We start from the raw sequence: 22,325 nt of genomic DNA, 5'->3' as shown, positions 1-22,325 counted from the left end.
GAAAGCTGGAATAGAGGGAACATAGAGGGGACATTTGAATGAGGGAACAGCATTTACTCCCCCCCCCCTCCTTATTATGAGTCACCAAAACACACACACACACACCGTGGCAGTTGCTAGCTTCCATGCTAGCTCCTGGTTGTCTTGGCAACTGGCTTTGTGCATGTCCATTTGTGTGTGTGTGTGTGTGGGATCCTGAACATGTTCATTTATTTTATATCTGCATTTCCTGCCGTCCCTTTGAAATGATTCATCCACTTTAGCTGTGTTTTCCCAGCATGCCTTGCTGCGGTGCCCGTAACGTCCACTGGGCCCATGGACGCCGTAGTTGGGCCGAATTGCGTTCACCTCTGTCCCCGGGGGGGGGGGGGGGAGCATTGAAAAGCAACGGCGTCTCGCAGCCTTCAGAGTGATTTCAGCTTTTAGCCCTTTTCGTGGCTAAAGGGAGGTTTGTGGGTCACATGGGCAGAAACAGGAAAGATTGTTGTGATGTTTGTGATCAAAATACAGCGTTTCCATGATGGACCCCCCCCCCCCCCCAGACAGGCCACTGAACAGCTGACTGGGAATCGAACTCTGCAGACTGAAGCAGGAAGTGCAGCCTGCGTCTCGACCTCCGTACGCCAGGCTGGCTGACCCCCCCCCCCAGCAGGAGACAGAGCATCTCCTCGATCGGCTGTCCAGGACAATGAGCAATCAGGAGGAAGTGTTGCTGATGAGGGCCTGCTAGAGGGGGGGGGCATCTGAGCGTGTGAGTAGAACTCGACGCCTGAGACTCTTCTCAGCCGACCAGAAGAGTCGTGTTTGGTCCCTTCTGCTGTCGTCATGGTGAGGGGACCATCAGAGACCCCCCCCCACCCCCCTCCACCGCCTCCAGACCATCGCAGGATGTTTCAACTTTGAATTCAATCCCAGACTTTCATTATTTCAGGTCTTCAAGGCTGCGGGAGCCTCTGACACAGACATGGCCTCCAGCTCTGGGATGCATTACATCATCGTTATCAAGCAAGAGAAGAAGAAGAGACGATGCGGGGGGGCGAGTCTTGGACCAACATCTTAAGATGAGGAAGCTAGAAAAGTTCGCTTCTCAAAAGCAAGACGTGAAGCTCATAAGAAACCGGCTGCATGCAGGAGGGACAGAGGCTGCATGGGGGGGGGGGCAGAGGCTGTGGCGGGAGGGACAGAGGCTGCATGCGGGGGGGACAGAGGCTGCATGCGGGAGGGACAGAGGCTGCATGCGGGGGGGACAGAGGCTGCATGGGGGAGACACAGAGGCTGTGGCGGGAGGGACAGAGGCTGCATGCAGGAGGGACAGAGGCTGCATGCGGGAGGGACAGAGGCTGCATGCGGGAGGGACAGAGGCTGCATGCAGGAGGGACAGAGGCTGCATGCGGGAGGGACAGAGGCTGCATGCAGGAGGGACAGAGGCTGCATGGGGGAGACACAGAGGCTGCGGCGGGGGGGACAGAGGGCGCCATTGATGCCATTGATTCCTTCGCGCCTGTAATGCGCTGCATATGTTCCTCATGCCGCTGCAACTCCGTGGGATTAAGCCTCTGACAGCCAGACACACACATGAGCATGCCCCCCCCCCCCCCCCCCCCGTCATGTTCCTACCACGAGTCCCCCCCGTTCATTAAAACTCAGACGTGAAAAGGGGGGGCAGACTGGAGAGAAGTGAGACTCCTCCAGAGCCTGTCTGGGGGGGGGGAGTGTGAGAGCATGTGTGTGTGTGTGTGTGTGTGTGTGGGGGGGGGGGTATGGGAATTGACTTTACTATTATACGAGACCCGCCCCCCCCCCCCCACCCCCACATGCGCTCTCTCTCTCTCTCTCCGGTGGGATGCAGGAACCCGGCGTGACCACGGCTGCAATTTGCTGTCTGGGTGGCACAAAGGGGGGGTCAGAGGTCAAATAAGTGCAGTGGGATGAGGTGCTTTTCTCATGCTAATGTCCCCCCCCCCCCCCGAACAACTCTGCGTCATTCCAGGGCTGTTGGGGAGGACTTGTATGAATACCGTGCTGCTCATAGAGAAGGGCACCTGTTGACAATTCCATGGGAAGTAGACAGGAAGTAGACTGGAAGTAGACAGGAAGTAGAAAGTGGTGTCTATTCACATCCTCAATAAACTGTATTTGGTGATTAAATGCCTCAAAGTGTGAACTTAATGTCACAGCAGAGGAATCTTGCATCAAACATACCGGAATGTTCTCAGCCGGACGGCGGGTGCGTTCGATTCGTTGCGTCTCCGCTGCAGAACGGAGGCTCAGTGGGAACAAACGGGACGAACCGATGGGACAAAGTCAGCTTCACGAAGTCACTGCTGCAATGAAAACTCTTCACAAAAGTGGCAACAAAGTTGATCAGCTGAACGCGGGAGGACGACGCGACGCTCTGAGCTGGTGAGACGCTCAGCTGAAGCAGGTTTGAATACGTGAGAGCGTTATCGCCCTCTAGAGGCCCGGAGGCCAGATTCACCCAATCAAACATGAAGGGGAAACAAAATAAGAGCCTCAAAAGAACCCAAAAGACAAATCAAAAATATAATAAAAGGCCTGAGTGTGGTCATGACTGGTCATAAGTCATTTAAAAAAAACACATTATCATCTACAATTCACTGAAATCATGACTTCAACGTACTGATGAGGTTCAGATTCTAATTCAACGACATACAGATTTGTTTCTAACTGGAGAGGTTGAAATGGAATTCAGTTGCACATCAGTTATTTGAACTTTACATCACTGGGCTGTGTATGTTTGATAGAATCTTATTTCACTAAAACGGAACATATTTTTTCTTAATTTATTTGTAAATAAATACATCTGTGTGTAATCTTATTCTTTGCATAAACACTTTTTGAAAAGTTTTTTAATTGTTTTTATTATTTTTAGTTGTAGTATTTTTATCAATATCATAATGATCACATCATTTGTATTATCTTTAGTGGTAGTATCATAATCATTTTATTATTATCATTAACATTATTTTCAGTAGTATTATATTAAGATAATTATCTTTCTAATTATTTTTAGTTGTCATATAATTCGAATTATTATTAATAGCATCCATAGCATCATCGTTATTTGTATTATCAGCATGATGCAGGTTTAACAGAACTGGACTCAGTACAGCAGCGTTATTGTGTTTTTATTCATGAAATATCAGGGTTATGAAATAATGTAGTAATGAGTAATGAGTATGTTTTGATGCTTTGAGGAATACAAGAGTGTGTGCTGTCATCAATAAGCATATTATGCATTCAGCAATAATTCGTTTCATTTTATTATTCAATAAAAGTACATTTATATATTCACAGGTTTTTAATAATCCGTTTTGTCCGTTTGTGACGTCAGCGGGCCGTGCGTCCACCTGAATTAGTCCCCTCCTGGAATCGGTTTATTCATGAATTTAACATGAAGGAGGAAGTTTTAGTTTGACGACCCTGGAAAATAAAAAATAAAAAATAGGTTTCAGGTTTAAAAAAAATAAATAAATTTAGAAGCAGAGATCATTCTTATAAACTGCTGTGTTTTAAGATTTTAAATGATGTCGTCTATATATTTTCATAAAGGGCTCATATTTAAACACAAATAAAGGAGCAGGAAAGGGAAAAAAAAACGAACATCAAGGTTGCATTAAATCTATTTATCCCTCAAATATATTTCACATCGGACCGAGTTCTGAACTGAACGGATTTTAATGTGGTTCTGGGCTGTGATTGGTTGATCCACATCCAGCGCTTCAATCGGCGACTAAAACGTTCAGCGCGTGCATTTGATTCTTTTATTTCTCACGACATCAGAGGACCATAAATATCATTAATTATACGACGATGGAAGAAAAGAGGATGCGAAGGATCCTTTTCATGTGGTTTTTAAACCAGTAGAGGGCCTTCGTTCCTGCTGGTGGGCGGCGCCCCCCCCCCCCCCCGTCTGCTGAGGGGTGTCTAATCAGGGAAGACAAGCGGCTGACGGAATGACGACGCTTAATTGGCATGGAGTCGTGGGAACGCGTAAACAAACAGCTGCCATTTTCAATTTTTGCCCCCCCCCCGCGCTTCATGAATAAAGCCGCCGCGAGAAGTGGAACGAAGACCATGGCAGCTGCAGGAGGTGAGGAGGAGGAGGAGATTAGCCCCCCTTTAATCCGCCCTCCTCCTCCTCCTCCTCCTCCCCGACGGGAGGAAGAGACCTCAGATACCTCGAGGAGGAGAAGAAAAGCGCCTCCTCACATAAAGGAGAACATCTCTCAGAGAAACCACGTGACCATCCCTCTTCTTTAAGAGGCCCGTTACAGGGGATCAAATCCCTGCCTGAGGGAAGCAACCATTCTGTTTAAGATCAAGTCATTCATTTATTCTCTGAAACACCTCGGGAACAAATCTAGAAATATACATATATTTTTAATTTTTTAAAGGATAAAACTAGCTATATTTTAGTCCCATCTACTTGAAGCCCATTGTTTCCTCCTGCAGATTAAAACATTGTTGGTGACTCACATGTGAAATGCAGAGTCTGCTGAAGCCGCGTTTTGGGACTATTTCCTGCGGTGGATGAATCGGAGACAAAGACTGGGAGGCTCTTCGGTGTGTTTGAATGGAGCTCTGCAGAGGAAGGAGACGTGAGGCCTAAACGCACCTTTTTCATCTTAATCTGGATAAAATGTCTCACGCTTTCATCTCCAAATTACAAGTGTCACATTGACATGTCATTGCCCCCCCCCAGTGACGCCACTTATGTTGCGTGTTTAGCCCATGTCTTTTTTTACATAGGCGTTGGGTGTCTTGCTCGGGGACACTTTGACGTGGGACATGGAGCAGGGTCCTAATCCTAAATAAAACTCTTTCTGCCCTTTTCTGTCATCAATAACAATTCTGCTTCTTCTTGAGTAACTTTTCACAACCTTTAAGTTCATAACGGACATTTGTCACTTTGCATTTCCCCACTTCCTTCAGGACCGTCTCCTTTTCTGGGAATGTCTTTGAGGCGCCGCGCTCCTCACACGCCAATAATAGACTTGTCCATCATCTGCCCCCCCCCCCCCTCTTTTCTCCCCCCCCCCCCTCGGAGTTAATTGGCGCAGTGCAAAGAGAGCGGGCCATTAGATCGGTGCGCTGACCGTCCGCGGCCCGGCGGTACACCCTGTGATCTGCACACGCCCCCCGTCCCCCTTCCACCGCCCCACCTGCTCTCTCAGCATGCCCCCCCCGCCACCCCCGCAGGCTGACCCTCCCTTCCACCACCCCCCCCCCCCCCGCCCCCCCTTAGCGTCTCCTCAGAAGATCCGGAGAAGGCCGACCGGCCTCAGGTTCATCAGCTCTCTCCTCGTGTCTCACCTGTAACAGACTGTCTTATGAGGGGGGGGACACACACATGCACTCATGCACACACACACACACACACACACACACAGACACACACACACACACACATGCACACACACACACACACACACACACATGCACACACACACACACACACGCACACACGCACATACACATACACACACATGCACACACACTCACATGTACCACTCGGTGTGGGAGAATAAGTGTGTCCTTTTGGGAGTTTGCGTTTGTATAAACACAGGCCTGAGATGAAAACACAGAACACCGCCTCATGCCCCCCCCCCCCCCCCAGTGATGCCCCGGCCCCCGGCTTCCTGCCTCTAATGGCCGCCTCTGTGTGCCATCTCGGGAAGCCCCACATCCCCTCCAGAGGCAGAGGGCCCGGCGTTAATGGAAGCCATTGATGGGCAAAAGAATGGCTCCTTTGTGGCGTGGGCACCCGTTTGCTCACACACAGCCCCCCCCCGTCCCCCCCCCCTCTGCCCCCCCCCCCATAGACCGGGCCGGCCGTCAGAACTGAGTGCCAACAGCGGAGATCGAGAGACAGGAGCTGCGGAAGTGCCCCCTCACCGGGGAGATGGCAGAAAGGGTGGGAGGGTGAGAACGGGTTGGCAAAAAGTGAGGCATTGGGGGGGGGCTGGTGGGGGGGGGGGGCAGGAGAGATTAACCCAATGAGACACATTCAATTGGCTCACTTGAGGCACGACTTTGCAGAACATTAAAGAGGAGGTGAAGGAAACGAGGCTCGGACAACCAAACACACAGCGCCTCAAAAGGAGGGGGGGGGGGTGTAGAAGGGGGGGGGATGACTCAATGAGAAGAAGGGGTGGTGGTGGGTGGTGGGGGGGGGTGGAGGTGTCCCTTGCCACTGTGCGGCCCGAGCCGCTCGCTCCTTTCGCTGAGTTATAACACCTGAATTGTTCTCCTTTAAGAGTCCTGAATGGGAGGAGAAGGGAGAAAAGGGGGGGTCTACCGGCTCCCCCCCCCCCCCGCCCCCCCTCCGTCACTATTGATAACCAAACAGATGTGTCCTGTTTGGAACAAACGTTGGAGGCTAAATCAGCGTTTGTTGTTGTCAGGGAAATGCTGCGTGTTGGCAGCCCGAGGCGGGGGGGCGGGGGGGGGGGGGGGGTTATGGGGGGGTCATTGTTAGCTATTTAGTTTTCAGTGGGTTCCCTGCCGCCTCGTTTCCCAGGTAACACTTACTTCATCTGGAGTCCAAAAGCACACCTTTCTCTCTCAGGTCCCCCCCTCCCCCCACTGCACTGGAAGCTGCACGCTGACGTAATCAAGCACCACCCTGGCAGAGCAGCAAGCCCATATTTGTCCCAGTGTGTCATCTGTTGGACGCGCCTGATTGGCTTTCACACCGCGGCCTCCTGATTAATATGCCCCCCCCCCCACTGCCCCTCTGCTACCCCCCCCCCCCCCCCCGCGTGAGCTAAGACAAAAGCTCATTGTGTGAGCACCTCCTGTTTAAATTACACTCAAAAGGGAAGCTGCGTGTGGTGCATTTATTAATGCATGTGCATCGACTGTGTGTGTGTGAGTGTGTGTCTGTGTGTGTGTGTGTCTATGTGTGTGTGTGTCTATGTGTGTCTGTGTGTGTGTTTATGTGTGTCTGTGTGTGTGTGTGTGTGTTTATGTGTGTGTTTGTGCTCCTAATTGTTGCCTTTATGCAAATGAGCGTCCAATGAAGGTTTTTGATCCCGCAGAGCCTCATAAAGGGGCTGAGGATGGGGCAGGATGAGGGGGGGGGTGAGGGGGGGGGGGGGGTTATGGGGAGAGGACATGAACCACATTCCCATCGGCCAAAGCACAGACATGTTACATTCCTCCTTTCTCCTTTGTACCCCCCCCCCCCCCTCATTCGCACATTAATCATTTGGTGAAGATTATTCACTTGTTAATTATCCCTCCTTTCCTCCTTCCTTTCCTCTCTCCTTTCCTTCTTCCTTTCCTCCCTCCTTTCCTCCATCTTTCCTCTTTTCTCCATCTACCTCCTCCCGTCGCCTCTTTTGATCTTGGTTGGATTTTCTTCCATCAGCAGCGAGACGTCTTGTCTTCTACATGTACGTCTATAGATCTATAGATCTAGATGTGTATGTCTATATATAGATCTATAGCTCTATGTATGCATATAGATCTATAGATCTAGATGTGTATGTCTATATATAGATCTATAGCTCTATGTATGCATATAGATCTATAGATCTAGATGTGTATGTCTATCTATAGATATATAGCTCTATGTATGCATATAGATCTATAGATCTAGATGTGTATGTCTATATATAGATCTATAGCTCTATGTATGCATATAGATCTATAGATCTAGATGTGTATGTCTATCTATAGAGATATAGCTCTATGTATGCATATAGATCTATAGATCTAGATGTGTATGTCTATCTATAGATCTATAGCTCTATGTATGCATATAGATCTATAGATCTAGATGTGTATGTCTATCTATAGATCTATAGCTCTATGTATGCATATAGATCTATAGATCTAGATGTGTATGTCTATCTATAGATCTATAGCTCTATGTATGCATATAGATCTATAGATCTAGATGTGTATGTCTATCTATAGATCTATAGCTCTATGTGCATGCAATTAACAGGCCATGACCCCCCCCCCCCCTTTGCCCTCCCCTGAGTCACACACCTACACAACCCCTGGAGAGGGGAGGCATGCGTGTGTTGGACGTGGTTGGGTTGTTGGGGGGGGGGTCGTGATGAAGGTGAGGGCAGTGGGTGTGTTGTTGGGGGGGTGACGGTCAGTGGTCCCTGGTTCCGTTGGTGTCCAGCCTCGCCCCCCGCCCCCCCCTCCGTTTCATAAGCAGTGTGTAATAAGGGCCTTTGTTGGTCTTCCTTCTTATTGTGGGTCCGGTGGGAGGCCTGGTGAGTCCGAGGGGGGGCTGAGCCAGGAGCTCAGAGGCAGTGACCCCCCCCCCCCCCCTCCCCTCCTGTCACAATGGTCACCAAATGGGTTTCTTCCGATCCTCCTGCACGGCTTAAAGGATAAATGTGGTTTGTGTGACAAGCTGATGATTTAATTAATGATGTTTTTAACATTTTAATCTTACAAACAAACTTATTAAAGTTATTGTTGACAAAAGGACATCAAACAAACAAATTTAAATTCACGTGTTCGCCTGCTTTTCTTTTTTTCATGATGAAATATTGAGGCGTGAATGTAGTGAATCATCGATGTAAAACAAGTCAAGTAATAATTTAGGTTTGTGGAGCCCGTTAAAGGAGGAGATTCAACCCCCCCGAGAACGAAGTGATGCTCTGAAACGTCTTCTCTCAAAGTGGGGGAAGCGTGAGGACGCCATGTTGTTTCCTGTCCTGGTGGGGGGGGTCGGAGGTGAGCGGATACCAGCAGAACAGCTTGTCCTGGTTACAATAAGTGAGATGTGCTTAGGATCGCCGTGGCGGACCCCCACTGTGGTTCATAAGGCCCCCCCCCCCCCCCCTCCCATCCACCCATTATTAGCCTCCACATACGAGCTGAGCCACAGGAGGCCTCAGGGCCGGGGGGGGGCGCTCCCACGCCGTGCCTTGCTCCAGGGCCACGCGTTAAGAAGTGAGAGAGTAAGGTCAAGAGCATAATGCCCCCCCCCCCTTCAGGATTTAAATAAACACCATGTATGGTTTCATTTAATTAAAAACAGATGAATCTATGAATGTTACCGCTATCGTTTCCAAACATTCAAGTCTTTTATATCATTATTATTATTGTTATTATTATTATTTTTTATCATGTAAAGAAATTAAAGGTTATTGCACACCGATTTATATTTTATTCTTCAAATTTAGCATCCGGAATCATTCAAAGACGAAAAGTACCAGAATGAAATATGACTAAATTGTATATTTTCAAAATAAAACTTCTGCTGTAAATCATTTTCACAGCGATTAAAAACATTCAAAGTTGTGCAAAGGGACAGTTTCAAAAATAATAACGGTGTTACGTCCAAACTGAAGTCATGAGTTTTGGGGTGAGAACGTTTTCTCCAAACGAGGATCTAGGTCAAAGCAAAGAGACGATTTGTTCTGCAGCCTCTAATTAGACGTGATTATGCGAGTCATTACAGCAGCTCCCTGCAGAACACGTCATAAGAAATTAAAACAATTAACAGCGCATCCATATAATCACACACAGCTTGAACACATGCTGAATACACACACACACACACACATATATATATATTTATATATACATGTATATATGTGCTGCAGGTTTGGTGCCAAACAAGCTCTTCTCCAGGAGACGTAGGAGACAATAGAATCATTTCCATAATCCCGTGTATTTCTCTGTGTGTTTTAATTAACCCTCTGAAGCTCAATTAAGCTCTTCAGAGTGAGGTCTATTCAGGAAGCAGCTGTCCACCTGTCTGCAGCTTCCTGGGAAGAGTCTGAGCGCCGGTTCACGCACAGCGACGTCACCAGGACGGGGGGGGGGGGGGGGGGGGGGGCACAGAGAGGCGCATCATTAAAGGACGCTTTTAGAAGACTGAAGTTAATGAATATTAACGGACCGCATTGCGTTTTTAAAGCGTTCGTTTGAGACAAGTAAATCTCCTAAATGGTGAATGATGTTCAGTGATTCTCACGAATGGTTTCGATTGTTGTTCTTTTGTGAAATAGAAACGTAAACTTCTAAGAAAATCACCCTGATATGGAGCCTTTAAGAAGTCCTCGCTGGGGGGCGGACAGACAGACAGAAAACATCTTTGAATAAAAAGTATTTAATAAAAGAAAAGGTGTTAAACAGAACCATCAACAGGCCACAGGGCAGTCCTTTGATTACCCATAATGCCTGTCTGCTGCCTCCACCTTCTTTCACAAACTATTCCCCACCAATCAGACTCAGTTGTAGCTCCGCCCACTCGTCAGCCGTCCAGTCAAAGTGCAGCATGCGCTTTAAAGGCCTTTAATGATCCGTAGAAGCAGCTGCACCTCTGATGCTTTCACTCAAACTTGAAAGCTTTATATTTATTTTCTTTTAATGATATTATTTGTTATTTTATTTATTATTTTTGTTCTGATTCTAGAGGCCTTTAGTTTGTTATTAACATTCTAAAGTATTAAAACAGCCTCCTGTCAGACGGCCGTCGAGGTTCAGTTCTGAGAAATGCTTTTGTTACTTTTGATGTAATTGTTGATGATTATCTTTAATCTGACCCCCCCCCACCCCCCACCGCCGAGGGGAGCTGTACGCCATCATTAAGAAGCTAATGATGGCCGGCCTCCGTCACACGAGCGGGGGCTTGATTGCGCGTCGGGGTCAGTCACTCAGTGGGAAACAAGAGACAAAAAGAACATTTACACAAACCAAAGATACACTTTAATAAGAAATGAGGAGAAACACGTACTTCAAGGTTTTTAATCCAATATTGTTGTAATTTCCATTAAGTTGTTTCAAAGTGGAGGCATCTTTCATCTCATCATTTATGGCCAAAGATACATTTTACAATCTATTGACTTTTGCTGCAACAAACAAGTCATATAAAAAAGGTACAATAGTGCACCAACTGTATTATTTCTATATCTAATCATACAGTTTGATGAAGCCCCGAATCTAAAGTATTAGGAAATAAACAGAAACAACCTAGAAAAACATCTGCATTGTTTTTGCATGAAATCCAGTGAAGAAAAAGCATTAAAACAATTGTAAAGTTTCCTGTTCCGCCTCCTGGATGCAGTGGGACTGTCTTTGGTTTGGTGGAAAGAGACGGGCAGCAGCGCGGGGGGGCCCTCTAGTGGCCACCAGGCTGTACCCAGCGGGGGGGGGGGGGGGGGGGAGGGCACTAAGGCACCAAGGCTCTGCACAGAATATCAGGGGGTTTGTGAATTCATTTTTTAATTTGATTTGAACACTCAGGCGGCGGCTTGCAGTGACGTGCGCGCGTGACGTGCGCGTCTAATTGAGCTTCTCGGCCTCCTCGGTGTGCACGGCGGTCAGCTGATCCTCGTGACCCTCCTCTCCCGGTACCTGAGACACACACACGCACACTCACAGCAGTCCGTCTCCACTGGCCCAATAAAGCTCAGGGGGGCGGCGCCCCCTGGTGGTCCTTATGTGTCATGTGATGCTTTATTGAGAGCTAATCAAACAATGCTCATAAATAAGAAAAAAAAACACTTATTTTCAGAATAATTTGCTACATTTCTAGAGAAGACACATGTTATTTGGTTTAATTTAAGGCCAAATAAGTAATGACTGTTGTTTGTGCCGAGCCTGTAGATAGATTTCACCCAAATGAACAGAAGTCACAGCGACTCACCTCCCAGTAGATGTTGTCCTCGTAGCAGATGGAGTCGGAAGGAGCTCCGAACACCGGGAGCTTCAAGATGAAACCTGAGAGGAGAACAAAGGTGGTTCATATCTTCAAGAAGACGAGCAGTTAACGAGTGGTTGAAGCAGGAAGCGTCTTCACAGAGAGAAGATTCCTCCAAGGAGTCTGTTCTTCAAGTGGATGAAAGGTTGGTCTCTGGTTGATATTGATTCTTTCAGACTAGTGGCAAGAAAATCTACAAAATGCATTTTTACATTTATAGTTTCCAACTCGGTCGGTTTGTCTGAAGATTTGAAGCGTTACCGTTTCATTAAGCCTCGTTATAACGAGACCCAGTGAGAAATATACATCATGATGGGAACGTTTCAATATGCTGATGATGAACTAGATGAACTAACTATGAATAACTGAGGAAGAGGGGACGCTTACCGACAATGAGCCCCCCCAACAGGGCCATGCCCAGGGTGACGGCGAGGGAGGCGGCCTGCATGGCGCCCTGGAAGGACGCCCCGATTTCACCGCTCGCCACGTCGGGGAAGACGTCCTTCATCCTGAGACAGACGACAGGAAGTCAGGACAGGCCCCGAGAGACGGGGAGGACAGAGGGACGGAAGGAAGGAGCTACAGAGGGACGGAGGTCCATCGGAGATATTCACCCTCCCCCGTAGACGTCTGCGGTTGCCACGGCAGCGGTGATCGCCCCCACGATGGCGCCCAGGACGCCGGGCATGCCGTGCAGGTTGTGGACTCCACAGGTGTCCTGGATCTTCAGTTTCTTCTCCAGGATGGGCTGTGGCATGAAGAAGAGGGGGGGGGGGGGGTCATTCAAACAGGTGCATTGTGTTGACTTATTATTTTGATATTTTACGTCTGTATGTTACTTTAAATGCAGTTTAAGGTCCCCCCCCCCCGTCCTCCTCATAGTAACTCATGGACCCTTACTGAGAGGTACTTGAAGCCCAGGACGGAGATGATGCCGGCCAGGAAGCCGACGATCATGGAGCCGTAAGGAGTCAGCATCATTTCACCGGCTGTTCCTGCTGCAACTCCACCGGCCAGAGCGGCATTCTGGATGTGCACCTGGAGAGAAGGTTCACACGGTGAAACCCACGTTAGTCCTGAAGCCAAAGCATCTCAGGCTCAGCATCAACCGTCATGCTGAGAAATACATACGCACAGCAAGTAGAGTTGATTCTACTCTTATGTTGATTATTTGACTCTACATGGGTTTACTAAACATCATGCTGTATTGAAGAAGATGTTTACTGAGGGAATAAATCAAGAAGTAGAGTCATTTCCTCATGGACGTCTATGGGAGCAGAGGAGTCGCCCCCTGCTGGTCACTACACAGAATGCAGCTATAACACGTGAAGCTTTGGCTTCCCTTTAAAGAACTGGACTAAATGAAGATTTGTCAGTAATATTGCATCGTGTAAATTGATTTTGATTCATACTTTGACGTTGGTTTAAAGCTCTGCAGTGATGTCAGATCAGTCTGGACTGTTTCGGGTGGGGCTGTGTGAGAAACCAATTAACTCAACTCATTTTCCTATTACGACCATTTAATCATATAAATAATCAAATATATTCTCTGCGGTTGCCCTCATCTGGAGTAAAATATGACAAATATGTTTCAAGAAGCAGCTTCTCTCTGCTATCAGCAGACTTCATCCTCCCCCCTTTGTCAACTCTCTCTCGGGGGTTCGATCCCTATCTGCGTCGGAATGTCCCATCTTGATATCCGGATGACTGATTGCCGACACGGCCGAGACTGGTCCAACCTGGTTGGAAGTCTCCGGGCCATTTAACCCTTCGGCTCTCTTTGACAGGAATTCACGACGCCGCCAAAAGGCTTCTCTCTTCGCGTGTGACCAGCGGAGCCTCACCATGTCCAGCTTGCCGTCGTGCGCCGTGAGGGCCGACATGCCGTACGTGGACAGAGTGCAGGCCGCCAGGGAGTAGTAGGTGTTCATGGCCGTGCGGTGCTGGTCGTCCCCGTGGGCCGTGATGGCCGAGTTGAAGCTGGGCCAGAACATCCACAGGTAGATGGTACCTGTGGAGGCACGCCGGCGTTCGCTTGGTTTGTTACAAGTTCGTTGCACGCGTTGACGAAGGAAAGCAAAGAGGCAAACAGATCTGAGGACATGTTGTAACAAGAAGTCTAAAGAAGTAACACTTTTTTAACGTCATTCCTTTGAGTTGTTCCTCTGGAGAAGCAAAGCAGCTCTGAAAGGCCTTTACCGATCATGGCGAACAGGTCCGAATGGTACACTGAGCCGTTCCTGTGTTTGCTCTTGTTCAAGTTGGGCCGGTACAGGACTCGGGTCACCATCAGGCCGAAGTAGGCTCCAAACGTGTGGATGGTCATGGAGCCTCCTGCGTCTTTAGCCTGCAACAGGAGTAACGCACAACATGGTTTGAACAACGCTAAACGCGATGTGGTGTTTTCATTGTTCCCCGACACGACGGACGTCTTCTTACCCCCAGGACAGACAGCAGGACGAACTCGTTGACAGCAAACAGCGTGACCTCGAAAATGGCCATGACCAGCAACTGGACTGGACTGGTTTTACCCAGGACGGCTCCGAACGAGATGAGCACGGAGCCCGTGCAGAAATCGGCGTTGATCATGCTGACGGAGGAAGGCGTTTGAGAGAAAGGGTCACTTGAGCATCGCGTGCGGGGCTCAGACAGAACGTCCGACAGACGCTGAGGTGCCGTGTGTGCTCGTCTACGTACTTCTCCACCCCGATGTGGATCTTGCCCCCGTGCAGGCCGTGGACGAAGCCCTGCATGAGCGTGGCCCACTGCAGCGAGAAGGCCGCGATCAGGAAGTTGAAGCCCACGCTGCTGAAGCCGTAGCGCTGCAGGAAGGTCATGAGGAAGCCGAAACCGATGAAGATCATCACGTGCACGTCCTGGAAACCTAGCGGACGTTTGCAAAGTTTGATTAAGCCTTTTTGGGCTGCAGGTTTCGTGCGGTGCATCACACGTTCACAAAGTGGAGTTTGACCCTCCTTAGATACAGACACTGGGAATGTGTAATCTAACCAGGACACATCTATTTGAATCGGATCCAACTTTTTCTTTAAACTTTGAGAAATGTGTAAACAATAAACCGTCATCAACTCGTCAAAATGTCCTTTTTATATTTTAGGTTCAGCGAGGACGCGGGTCGTTTTGGACCGGCCTCGTGTTATCGGCTCCTCTAAAGGCCCACCCATCAACAGAAGCGCCCGGTGGCTGCCAACGGCTGGGTCACGTGACGCTTTGTCATTGTTGAGGCCTGTGAATGAGCGCGGTTACGTAAGCCGGGACGCCGACCCGCTCCCCTTTGCGCTCTCTGGTCCCACCGCCGGACGCCATCACCGGCTCACCAGCTGGCCCCGGTCCGCACCGGTAGTCAGCGCACTGCCAGTGCTGCATTGTGTCCTGCTGTTGCCGGGGCGACCGTCCTGCGCCGCAGGTTAGGCGCAGGACGGTCTCGCCGGGGTCCCCGGGGGCCTTTTGGCCCAGATACGAAATCCAAGAGGAGTTTTGTGACGTTTGACCATTTTCACACAATGAAAGTGGGAAATAAGTGGTGAAAATCAAAAGGAATCCGTTCAGATTCATTTGTACAATCAATGCATTTTGTCTTTATTCTTAAACATGAAGGCAGACTTTTTTATTTTAAAACGTATTCTACTTCTCAGAAGCTGAAATAGAAAAGAACAAAAATGTCTGAACCAAGATTCTTTTCATGTGTAAAGTGACACACATCCTAATTCTATGTGTCCGTAAATACCTCCAAGTATTAATGATTCATAGTTTAACAATTTGATTTAAATATACTTTTAGGTTACTATAAAAAGGATTTTTACCCACTTTGCATTCAAATCGTAGAGACGTCTCAGTCTCTTTAAAAGAACAGTCCTCCTTTCATCACAAAGACAAATAACCTTGCGGTAGATTGAATGTAAACCGGGACACAACCTGTTTATGGAGCACATGGGGGACCCGTATGAGGGAGACGTATTTTCATTTGAAACAACACCCCCATCCTCAGAGGAGCCTTTAGGGCCCACAATATGTTGACTATACTACCGGAGGGGGGGGGGGGGGCGGAGTCAGCGCCGCCCCGCGATGACCTGCAGATTGTTCTTTTCCTGTGAAGACGAGGATGGAGGTTGCGTAAACATGGCGCCGAAACATGAAAGTCGACGTGTGTCCTCAGCTCCCGTGACGACGGGTCAAAGTCTGAAGCCGCTTTTCTAACCTCAAACTCCCCGCCTCGTCCTCCGGGGGAGGGGGGGGGGGGCAACGTTAAAACGCCTGGTACAGGTCACAGGTTTAAATTGTGACCACATGGACGCGCTCGATGGATGGGAGGAGACCTCCGGAGACATTGGGACGTGCTGAATCCGTCTGGAAGGACCAACCCTCCAAAATTGTGACTGATGAACCAAATGTGAGTTTAGACCAGTCTGGAGGTCTGCAGGAGACGTTCAAACCATGTTGAGTGACAAGAGAGCATTGTGTGTGTGTGAGTGCACACACGCGCACACACACACACACACCTGTGAGAGGGGCGACGCCCAGGTAAACCTCAAACAGTGTCCGACAGGTTGGGACATGCCCCCCCCCCCCCCCCCCCCCCCAGCCCTCAGTGTGAGATTCTCACGGCGGATGTTTTGGGTCATAAAGCGTTGAACTTTTTGTGTCTCAACTCTAAACAGAAGTAACAAACGTGTTTAATTAGAACGATATTTCTACATCATCCTCCCCTTTTTAAACTAGGTGCACATACTCTGCTTTAAGAAGGTTTAAAGCAAAAAGTCAAACCCAATCCCACAGATTCCATCCCACTACATGCTGAGAAGTAGCATCTTCACATGGAAGATGTTTAATGGAAGCAGTAATGAGCCTTTTGATTTCAAACCATCAGTCCACATCAATCAGGAGGTTCACGCTCGAGGGATCGGACTCAATGAGGAGCAGCGGCCTGGAAACGTTTGTGCTAAAGGATGGGACTCGTCCCAAATAGGGGAGGCCAGAGGGGGACAGAAAGGGCCCTGAATGAGGTCCAGAGGGGGACAGTAAGGGCCCTGAATGAGGTCCAGAGGGGGACAGAAAGGGCCCTGAATGAGGTCCAGAGGGGGACAGTAAGGGCCCTGAATGAGGTCCAGAGGGGGACAGAAAGGGCCCTGAATGAGGTCCAGAGGGGGACAGAAAGGGCCCTGAATGAGGTCCAGAGGGGGACAGTAAGGGCCCTGAATGAGGTCCAGAGGGGGACAGAAAGGGCCCTGAATGAGGTCCAGAGGGGGACAGTAAGGGCCCTGAATGAGGTCCAGAGGGGGACAGAAAGGGCCCTGAATGAGGTCCAGAGGGGGACAGTAAGGGCCCTGAATGAGGTCCAGAGGGGGACAGTAAGGGCCCTGAATGAGGTCCAGAGGGGGACAGAAAGGGCCCTGAATGAGGTCCAGAGGGGGACAGAAAGGGCCCTGAATGAGGTCCAGAGGGGGACAGTAAGGGCCCTGAATGAGGTCCAGAGGGGGACAGTAAGGGCCCTGAATGAGGTCCAGAGGGGGACAGTAAGGGCCCTGAATGAGGTCCAGAGGGGGACAGTAAGGGCCCTGAATGAGGTCCAGAGGCTCGTTCAGCATCGCGAGGAAGAAAAAAACGACGAATTCCCAAAACGGGTTCAGCTTTTAAAACTCGCTCACAGTGGATATTTAATATTATATTAAAATATGGGTTTTTGTGTCCCGCGTGAACACAAAACCTAAATCATAACATCACATGTGATTTATTCACCAGTTCTTTTGATTAAGTCATTTAAAACCTTCTGAATTGATCCTGCTGAAGGCAGAAGAACATGATCTTTGATCAACACTTTACCGTCGGACCGATCGCACTCATCGTTTTAAACGAGTTCTCCACACACAACGCCCACAGGGAGTCACATCGGACCGGGGGGGGGGCCGAAGCCTCCCAGTGACCTCTGCCCCTGACCCCCCCTTCACTCACTCGGGTAGCGGTAGTAGAAGTCGTTCTCGTAGTCGGAGGAGTGGTTCCCTTTGTGCCACAGCTTGGCGTCCGTATCGTGGTCGTACTGCACCAGGACGCCGAAGAGGATGATGAGGATGATCTGCAGGATGAAGCAGACGATCGGCAGCTTGAGCCGCATGTTGGTGGCCGCGTCCGTCATGGTGTGTTCCTGCCTGGGGGGGGGGACGAGGAGCAGAGTGAGGGGCTTTTAGAGACCCGGCACAGCGAGTTCTGTCTCTCTCACACACACCGGAGGGTCCTCAGTGCAGCGCCAGCAGGCTGGTGTGTGTGTGTGTGTGTGTGTGTGTGTGTGAAGACGCCACAGCTTTACATGTGTTTTCACTGGGTCACACCTACCGGACCTGCCTCACTTTAAGCCCCGCCCCCTTACTACGCTCCTTTTTAAGGTGGACTGAAGCTCTTTAGCTCACTTTATACATCATAAACCAATAATAATTATGTATGAAAGGAACTCTTCAGTTCCACAAAAAGTCGAGGATATTGATCTTCTCTGTCAATCGGTGATCATTTTAACAGGAGAGCAAAAGCATTAATGCGCCTGAGACGAGACAGAAACTGCAGAACTTTATTGTACAAACCATTTCTGCAGGAAAAATGGTGAATGTTTTAACTTAGGATCAAAGAGCGACATAAATAGGTGTTCCTATGAACAGCTCCATGAAGAGATTAACACTCACATCTAGAAGGAAGAACCAGCTAAGTCAGAACATACTGCTGTCAAATTAGAGATGTTTTATGGGACCAACTTCTGTTGGAGTCTTTGTAGGAGACGAAGCTGGTCAGGAAGGTTCTGCTTATCGATACTGGGCCTATGACCATGCTGTCCTCAAACTGTGAGACAGTGGGGGTTGGAGGGGGAGGGGCGTGGCCTCTGAGGGGGGGGGGCTGAAGAGAACACTGATCAAATATGAAAAGCCGAGGCCGACCTCGTGCTTCGCTCCTCTTCCTCCTGCTGATAACCACAGTCACAAACGTATCTTCGTCCTCCATCAGTGGAGGCGGAGCCTCGTCTTCAGACGGGTGGCGGCGCGCAGGAATGCTGTTATGATTCCAGGGGAACCAAAACTATCAAAACTATCAAGAGGCGTCAAAGAGAAGCCACAAACTCTGTGGCGAGAGAGTCGTCTGCTCGGCTTCCTGTCAGCAGGGAGGAGGCCTCGGTGTGTGTCATGTGACCGATGAATCAGTAATCAACTTAATGCTTCTTAAAACACATTCACGTCCAACCCAACTGGTAAAAGCCCCTCTGATCCATTCATCAACACACACACACACACACACACACACACTGCATTGTACTCCTACACATGTCCTTCAGGGTGTGAGCGTTAGTGATTACGTTGTGTTCCTGCATTACGTTGTGTTCTTGCATTACGTTGTGTTCCTGCATTACGTTGTGTTCCTGCATTGCGTTGTGTTCCTGCATTTTGTTGTGTTCCTGCATTACGTTGTGTTCCTGCATTTTGTTGTGTTCCTGCATTACGTTGTGTTCCTGCGTTGTGTTCCTGCATTACGTTGTGTTCCTGCGTTGTGTTCCTGCATTGCGTTGTGTTCCTGCATCGTGTTGTGTTCCTGCATTACGTTGTGTTCCTGCATCGCGTTGTGTTCCTGCATTTTGTTGTGTTCCTGCATTACGTTGTGTTCCTGCATTGCGTTGTGTTCCTGCATCGTGTTGTGTTCCTACATTACGTTGTGTTCCTGCATTACGTTGCGTTCCTGCATTGCGTTGTGTTCCTGCATTACATTGTGTTCCTGCATTGCGTTGTGTTCCTGCATTGCGTTGTGTTCTTGCATCGCGTTGTGTTCCTGCATTACGTTGTGTTCCTGCATTACGTTGTGTTCCTGCATTGCGTTGTGTTCCTGCATCGCGTTGTGTTCCTGCATTGCGTTGTGTTCTTGCATCGCGTTGTGTTCCTACATTACGTTGCGTTCCTGCATTGCGTTGCGTTCCTGCATTGTGTTGTGTTCCTGCATCGCGTTGTGTTCCTGCATTACGTTGTGTTCCTGCAATGCGTTGTGTTCCTGCATCGCGTTGTGTTCCTGCATCGCGTTGTGTTCCTGCATCGCGTTGTGTTCCTGCATTACGTTGTGTTCCTGCATTACGTTGTGTTCCTGCATTGCGTTGTGTTCCTGCATTACGTTGTGTTCCTGCATTGCGTTGTGTTCTTGCATCGCGTTGTGTTCCTGCATTGCGTTGTGTTCCTGCATCGCGTTGTGTTCCTGCATTACGTTGTGTTCCTGCATTGCGTTGTGTTCCTGCATCGCGTTGTGTTCCTGCATCGCGTTGTGTTCCTGCATTGCGTTGTGTTCCTGCATTACGTTGTGTTCCTGCATCGCGTTGTGTTCCTGCATTACGTTGTGTTCCTGCATTACGTTGTGTTCCTGCATTGCGTTGTGTTCCTGCATTGCGTTGTGTTCCTGCATTGCGTTGTGTTCCTGCACACTGAATCATGTGGTTCCTGGAGGCGGAGTCTGAGACTCCACCCATGGAGGCCACAAAGGACAGACAGGTGTGATCCGTTCTTCTCTTGTTCCTCGTTGCTTCACCTCGACAGTTACGACTTTCAGCTGAGCCAACAAGCCGAGGTTCACACGCCCTGCCCCCCCCCCCCCCCCCCCACGCCGTCTGCCGCAGGAGGGGCCCCTCAGGTGCGCTTCAGGTGCGGCCTAGCAGGGGAAAATCTAAAGCGCCAAAGGTCGAGACAATGACCTGTCAGTGCACTGTGAGTGCCCCCCCCCCTTCTCTGTTACTCATGCAACAACATCCACGTGATCCTGTGAAGCACAAAGCGCCGTCATGTGGACCTTCAACAATTCCTCAAATGCTTTAAATTGCAGCGTAAATGTTGTTCCTGTGCTGGTGTGGGTGGGGGTGGGGGCGGGGGCGGGGGGGGGGGCACCTGCCGTGTAGATTCCAATCCCTTTCATTGAGAGCGTTCTTTAGAATGCACACATGTGCACACATCACAAACAAGCACTTCTACTGGAAGGGTTTCTTTCAACAGCTTAACATGAGAGTTTAAAGCTGAAATGAATCCAAACAAAAAGCCTTTAAATTCAAAGAGCTTCTTCAGATTAAAGTGTCCAACAACTTCCACTGTTTATTCTGCAGCGGATTTAAGCAGCCGACCGACGCTATCAATGAAACTGCATTTATGGTCTGTTTGACTCTAAATGGACCATCATTCACTAAATGAACATCATGCTGCATTGAAGAAGACGTGAAACTAGAGACTGAGACCATAAACTCATGTTTACAATGTTTACTGAGAGAATAAATCCAGAGAGAAGTAGAGTCATTTCCTCATAGACGTGTAGATAAGTACATAATGGATTTGGCTTCATGAGGTCTCATACCGTTGAATCTCCTGCAGTGCATGCAGGTCTTTCTCCTCTATCGGTAGATGTGATCTCCTGATCCAAGGCGGGGGGGGGGGGGGGACATGGCACCTGATGAGTGAAGATAAACGCAGGTCAGCACCTGCCTGGTGCTTAACACTAAGACAACACACTTCAGGAGGCTCAACAGGTATTTCACAACAATATCACGTTTTCTGCAGAAATCTGAACATTCCTCACCGTGAAAACCATGTGTGTATTTTTTTGTCGATTATTTTTGATTCCTGACACCTTTTGATGTGATAACTTTGGCCAAATAATGTTTCTACCATGAACCTTGTTGTCGTCTCTATAAAAAACCTTCGATGCGACACAACGGACTTAAACTCTACCTCAATCTACATGAACATCTTATTTTGACCAAAATGAGAAAGAAACCAGCACATCGATCTGTTGTTGTTCTATTATTATTATATTTAGATAAGTATATACTACATATAACAACATAATGTTTATGGGATGAAAACTATATAATAGTTTCGCACACACACACACACACACACACACACACCCCCCATAGGAGCTGCAGGCAGAGACAGGTGAGGAATGCAGATGTCTCTCGTGGCTCCGCCCTCAGATCCATATCTACCTGTGTGACTGTCACATGCTACAAGCGCCACTCGACCGGTAAGTTATGAACAGCCTCGAGTTCAAAAGGTCAAAGGTCAGCTCTTCTAGACGTTTGTCTACTTGTTTACGAGTGAAAAAAGCCTGCACGGGTCACATGACACGCAGCGTGGAGATCACATGGCGGTGGCGGATGTCTCTTGTTTTGGGGGTAACATGACATTAACCCGTTTCTTTTTGTACACAAACAGGATGTTTTTTCTAAACTTAAAACAGTCGTTGTTGCCAAAACTCGTTTGACAACAACGACTTTGTGTCCATCGTGAGACAGAAAGTGTTATTTAGCTTTATACTCTTTACTCTCCTGTTGTGGTCCGTCTTATGTCACCGCTCCAGGTGAAAGTTCTTTATTCAATTCCTTTGTACATGATTGTATAAACATATTTATACACACACGCACACGCACACACACACACACACGCACACACGCACACACACACACGCGTGTCCTGTGGGTCAGCAGGACCGCAGACAGCTGGTCGGGTCGTGAATGTCGGGTGGTGCCGGAACTCCTCAGGAGGTGGATGCTGGTGCTCGAGGTTACCCAGCATTCATAGCGTGACAGCCGGGGAGGTGTAACACAAAT

At 48.9% G+C, this 22,325-nt stretch overlaps 1 protein-coding gene across 2 annotated transcripts; it reads right to left on the bottom strand.

Annotated features, from left to right (window-relative positions):
• Positions 1–10,716: 10,716 nt before the first annotated feature.
• Positions 10,717–21,089, bottom strand: rhbg (Rh family B glycoprotein). Of its 2 annotated transcripts, none has more exons than XM_037454077.2 (11): positions 21,071–21,089; positions 17,672–17,865; positions 14,402–14,588; positions 14,144–14,294; positions 13,904–14,051; positions 13,549–13,715; positions 12,605–12,742; positions 12,319–12,452; positions 12,092–12,213; positions 11,651–11,724; positions 10,717–11,358 (listed from the first exon to the last, which is right to left on the bottom strand). In XM_037454077.2, exons 2-11 carry the CDS (start codon positions 17,850–17,852, stop codon positions 11,287–11,289), a joined length of 1,374 nt encoding a protein of 457 aa, XP_037309974.1. In that variant the 5' UTR covers positions 17,853–17,865; positions 21,071–21,089; the 3' UTR covers positions 10,717–11,286. The 2 variants fall into 2 exon arrangements, with proteins under 2 accessions (XP_037309974.1, XP_037309973.1); XM_037454076.2 differs by lacking the exon at positions 21,071–21,089 and adding an exon at positions 17,943–17,961.
• Positions 21,090–22,325: the final 1,236 nt, after the last annotated feature.

This window comes from Pungitius pungitius, chromosome 11 (assembly GCF_949316345.1).
Source record: "Pungitius pungitius chromosome 11, fPunPun2.1, whole genome shotgun sequence".
Classification (NCBI taxonomy): domain Eukaryota; kingdom Metazoa; phylum Chordata; class Actinopteri; order Perciformes; family Gasterosteidae; genus Pungitius; species Pungitius pungitius.
Note: the sequence above shows the minus strand (reverse complement) of the source record. Positions and strands in the feature narration are given on the sequence as shown.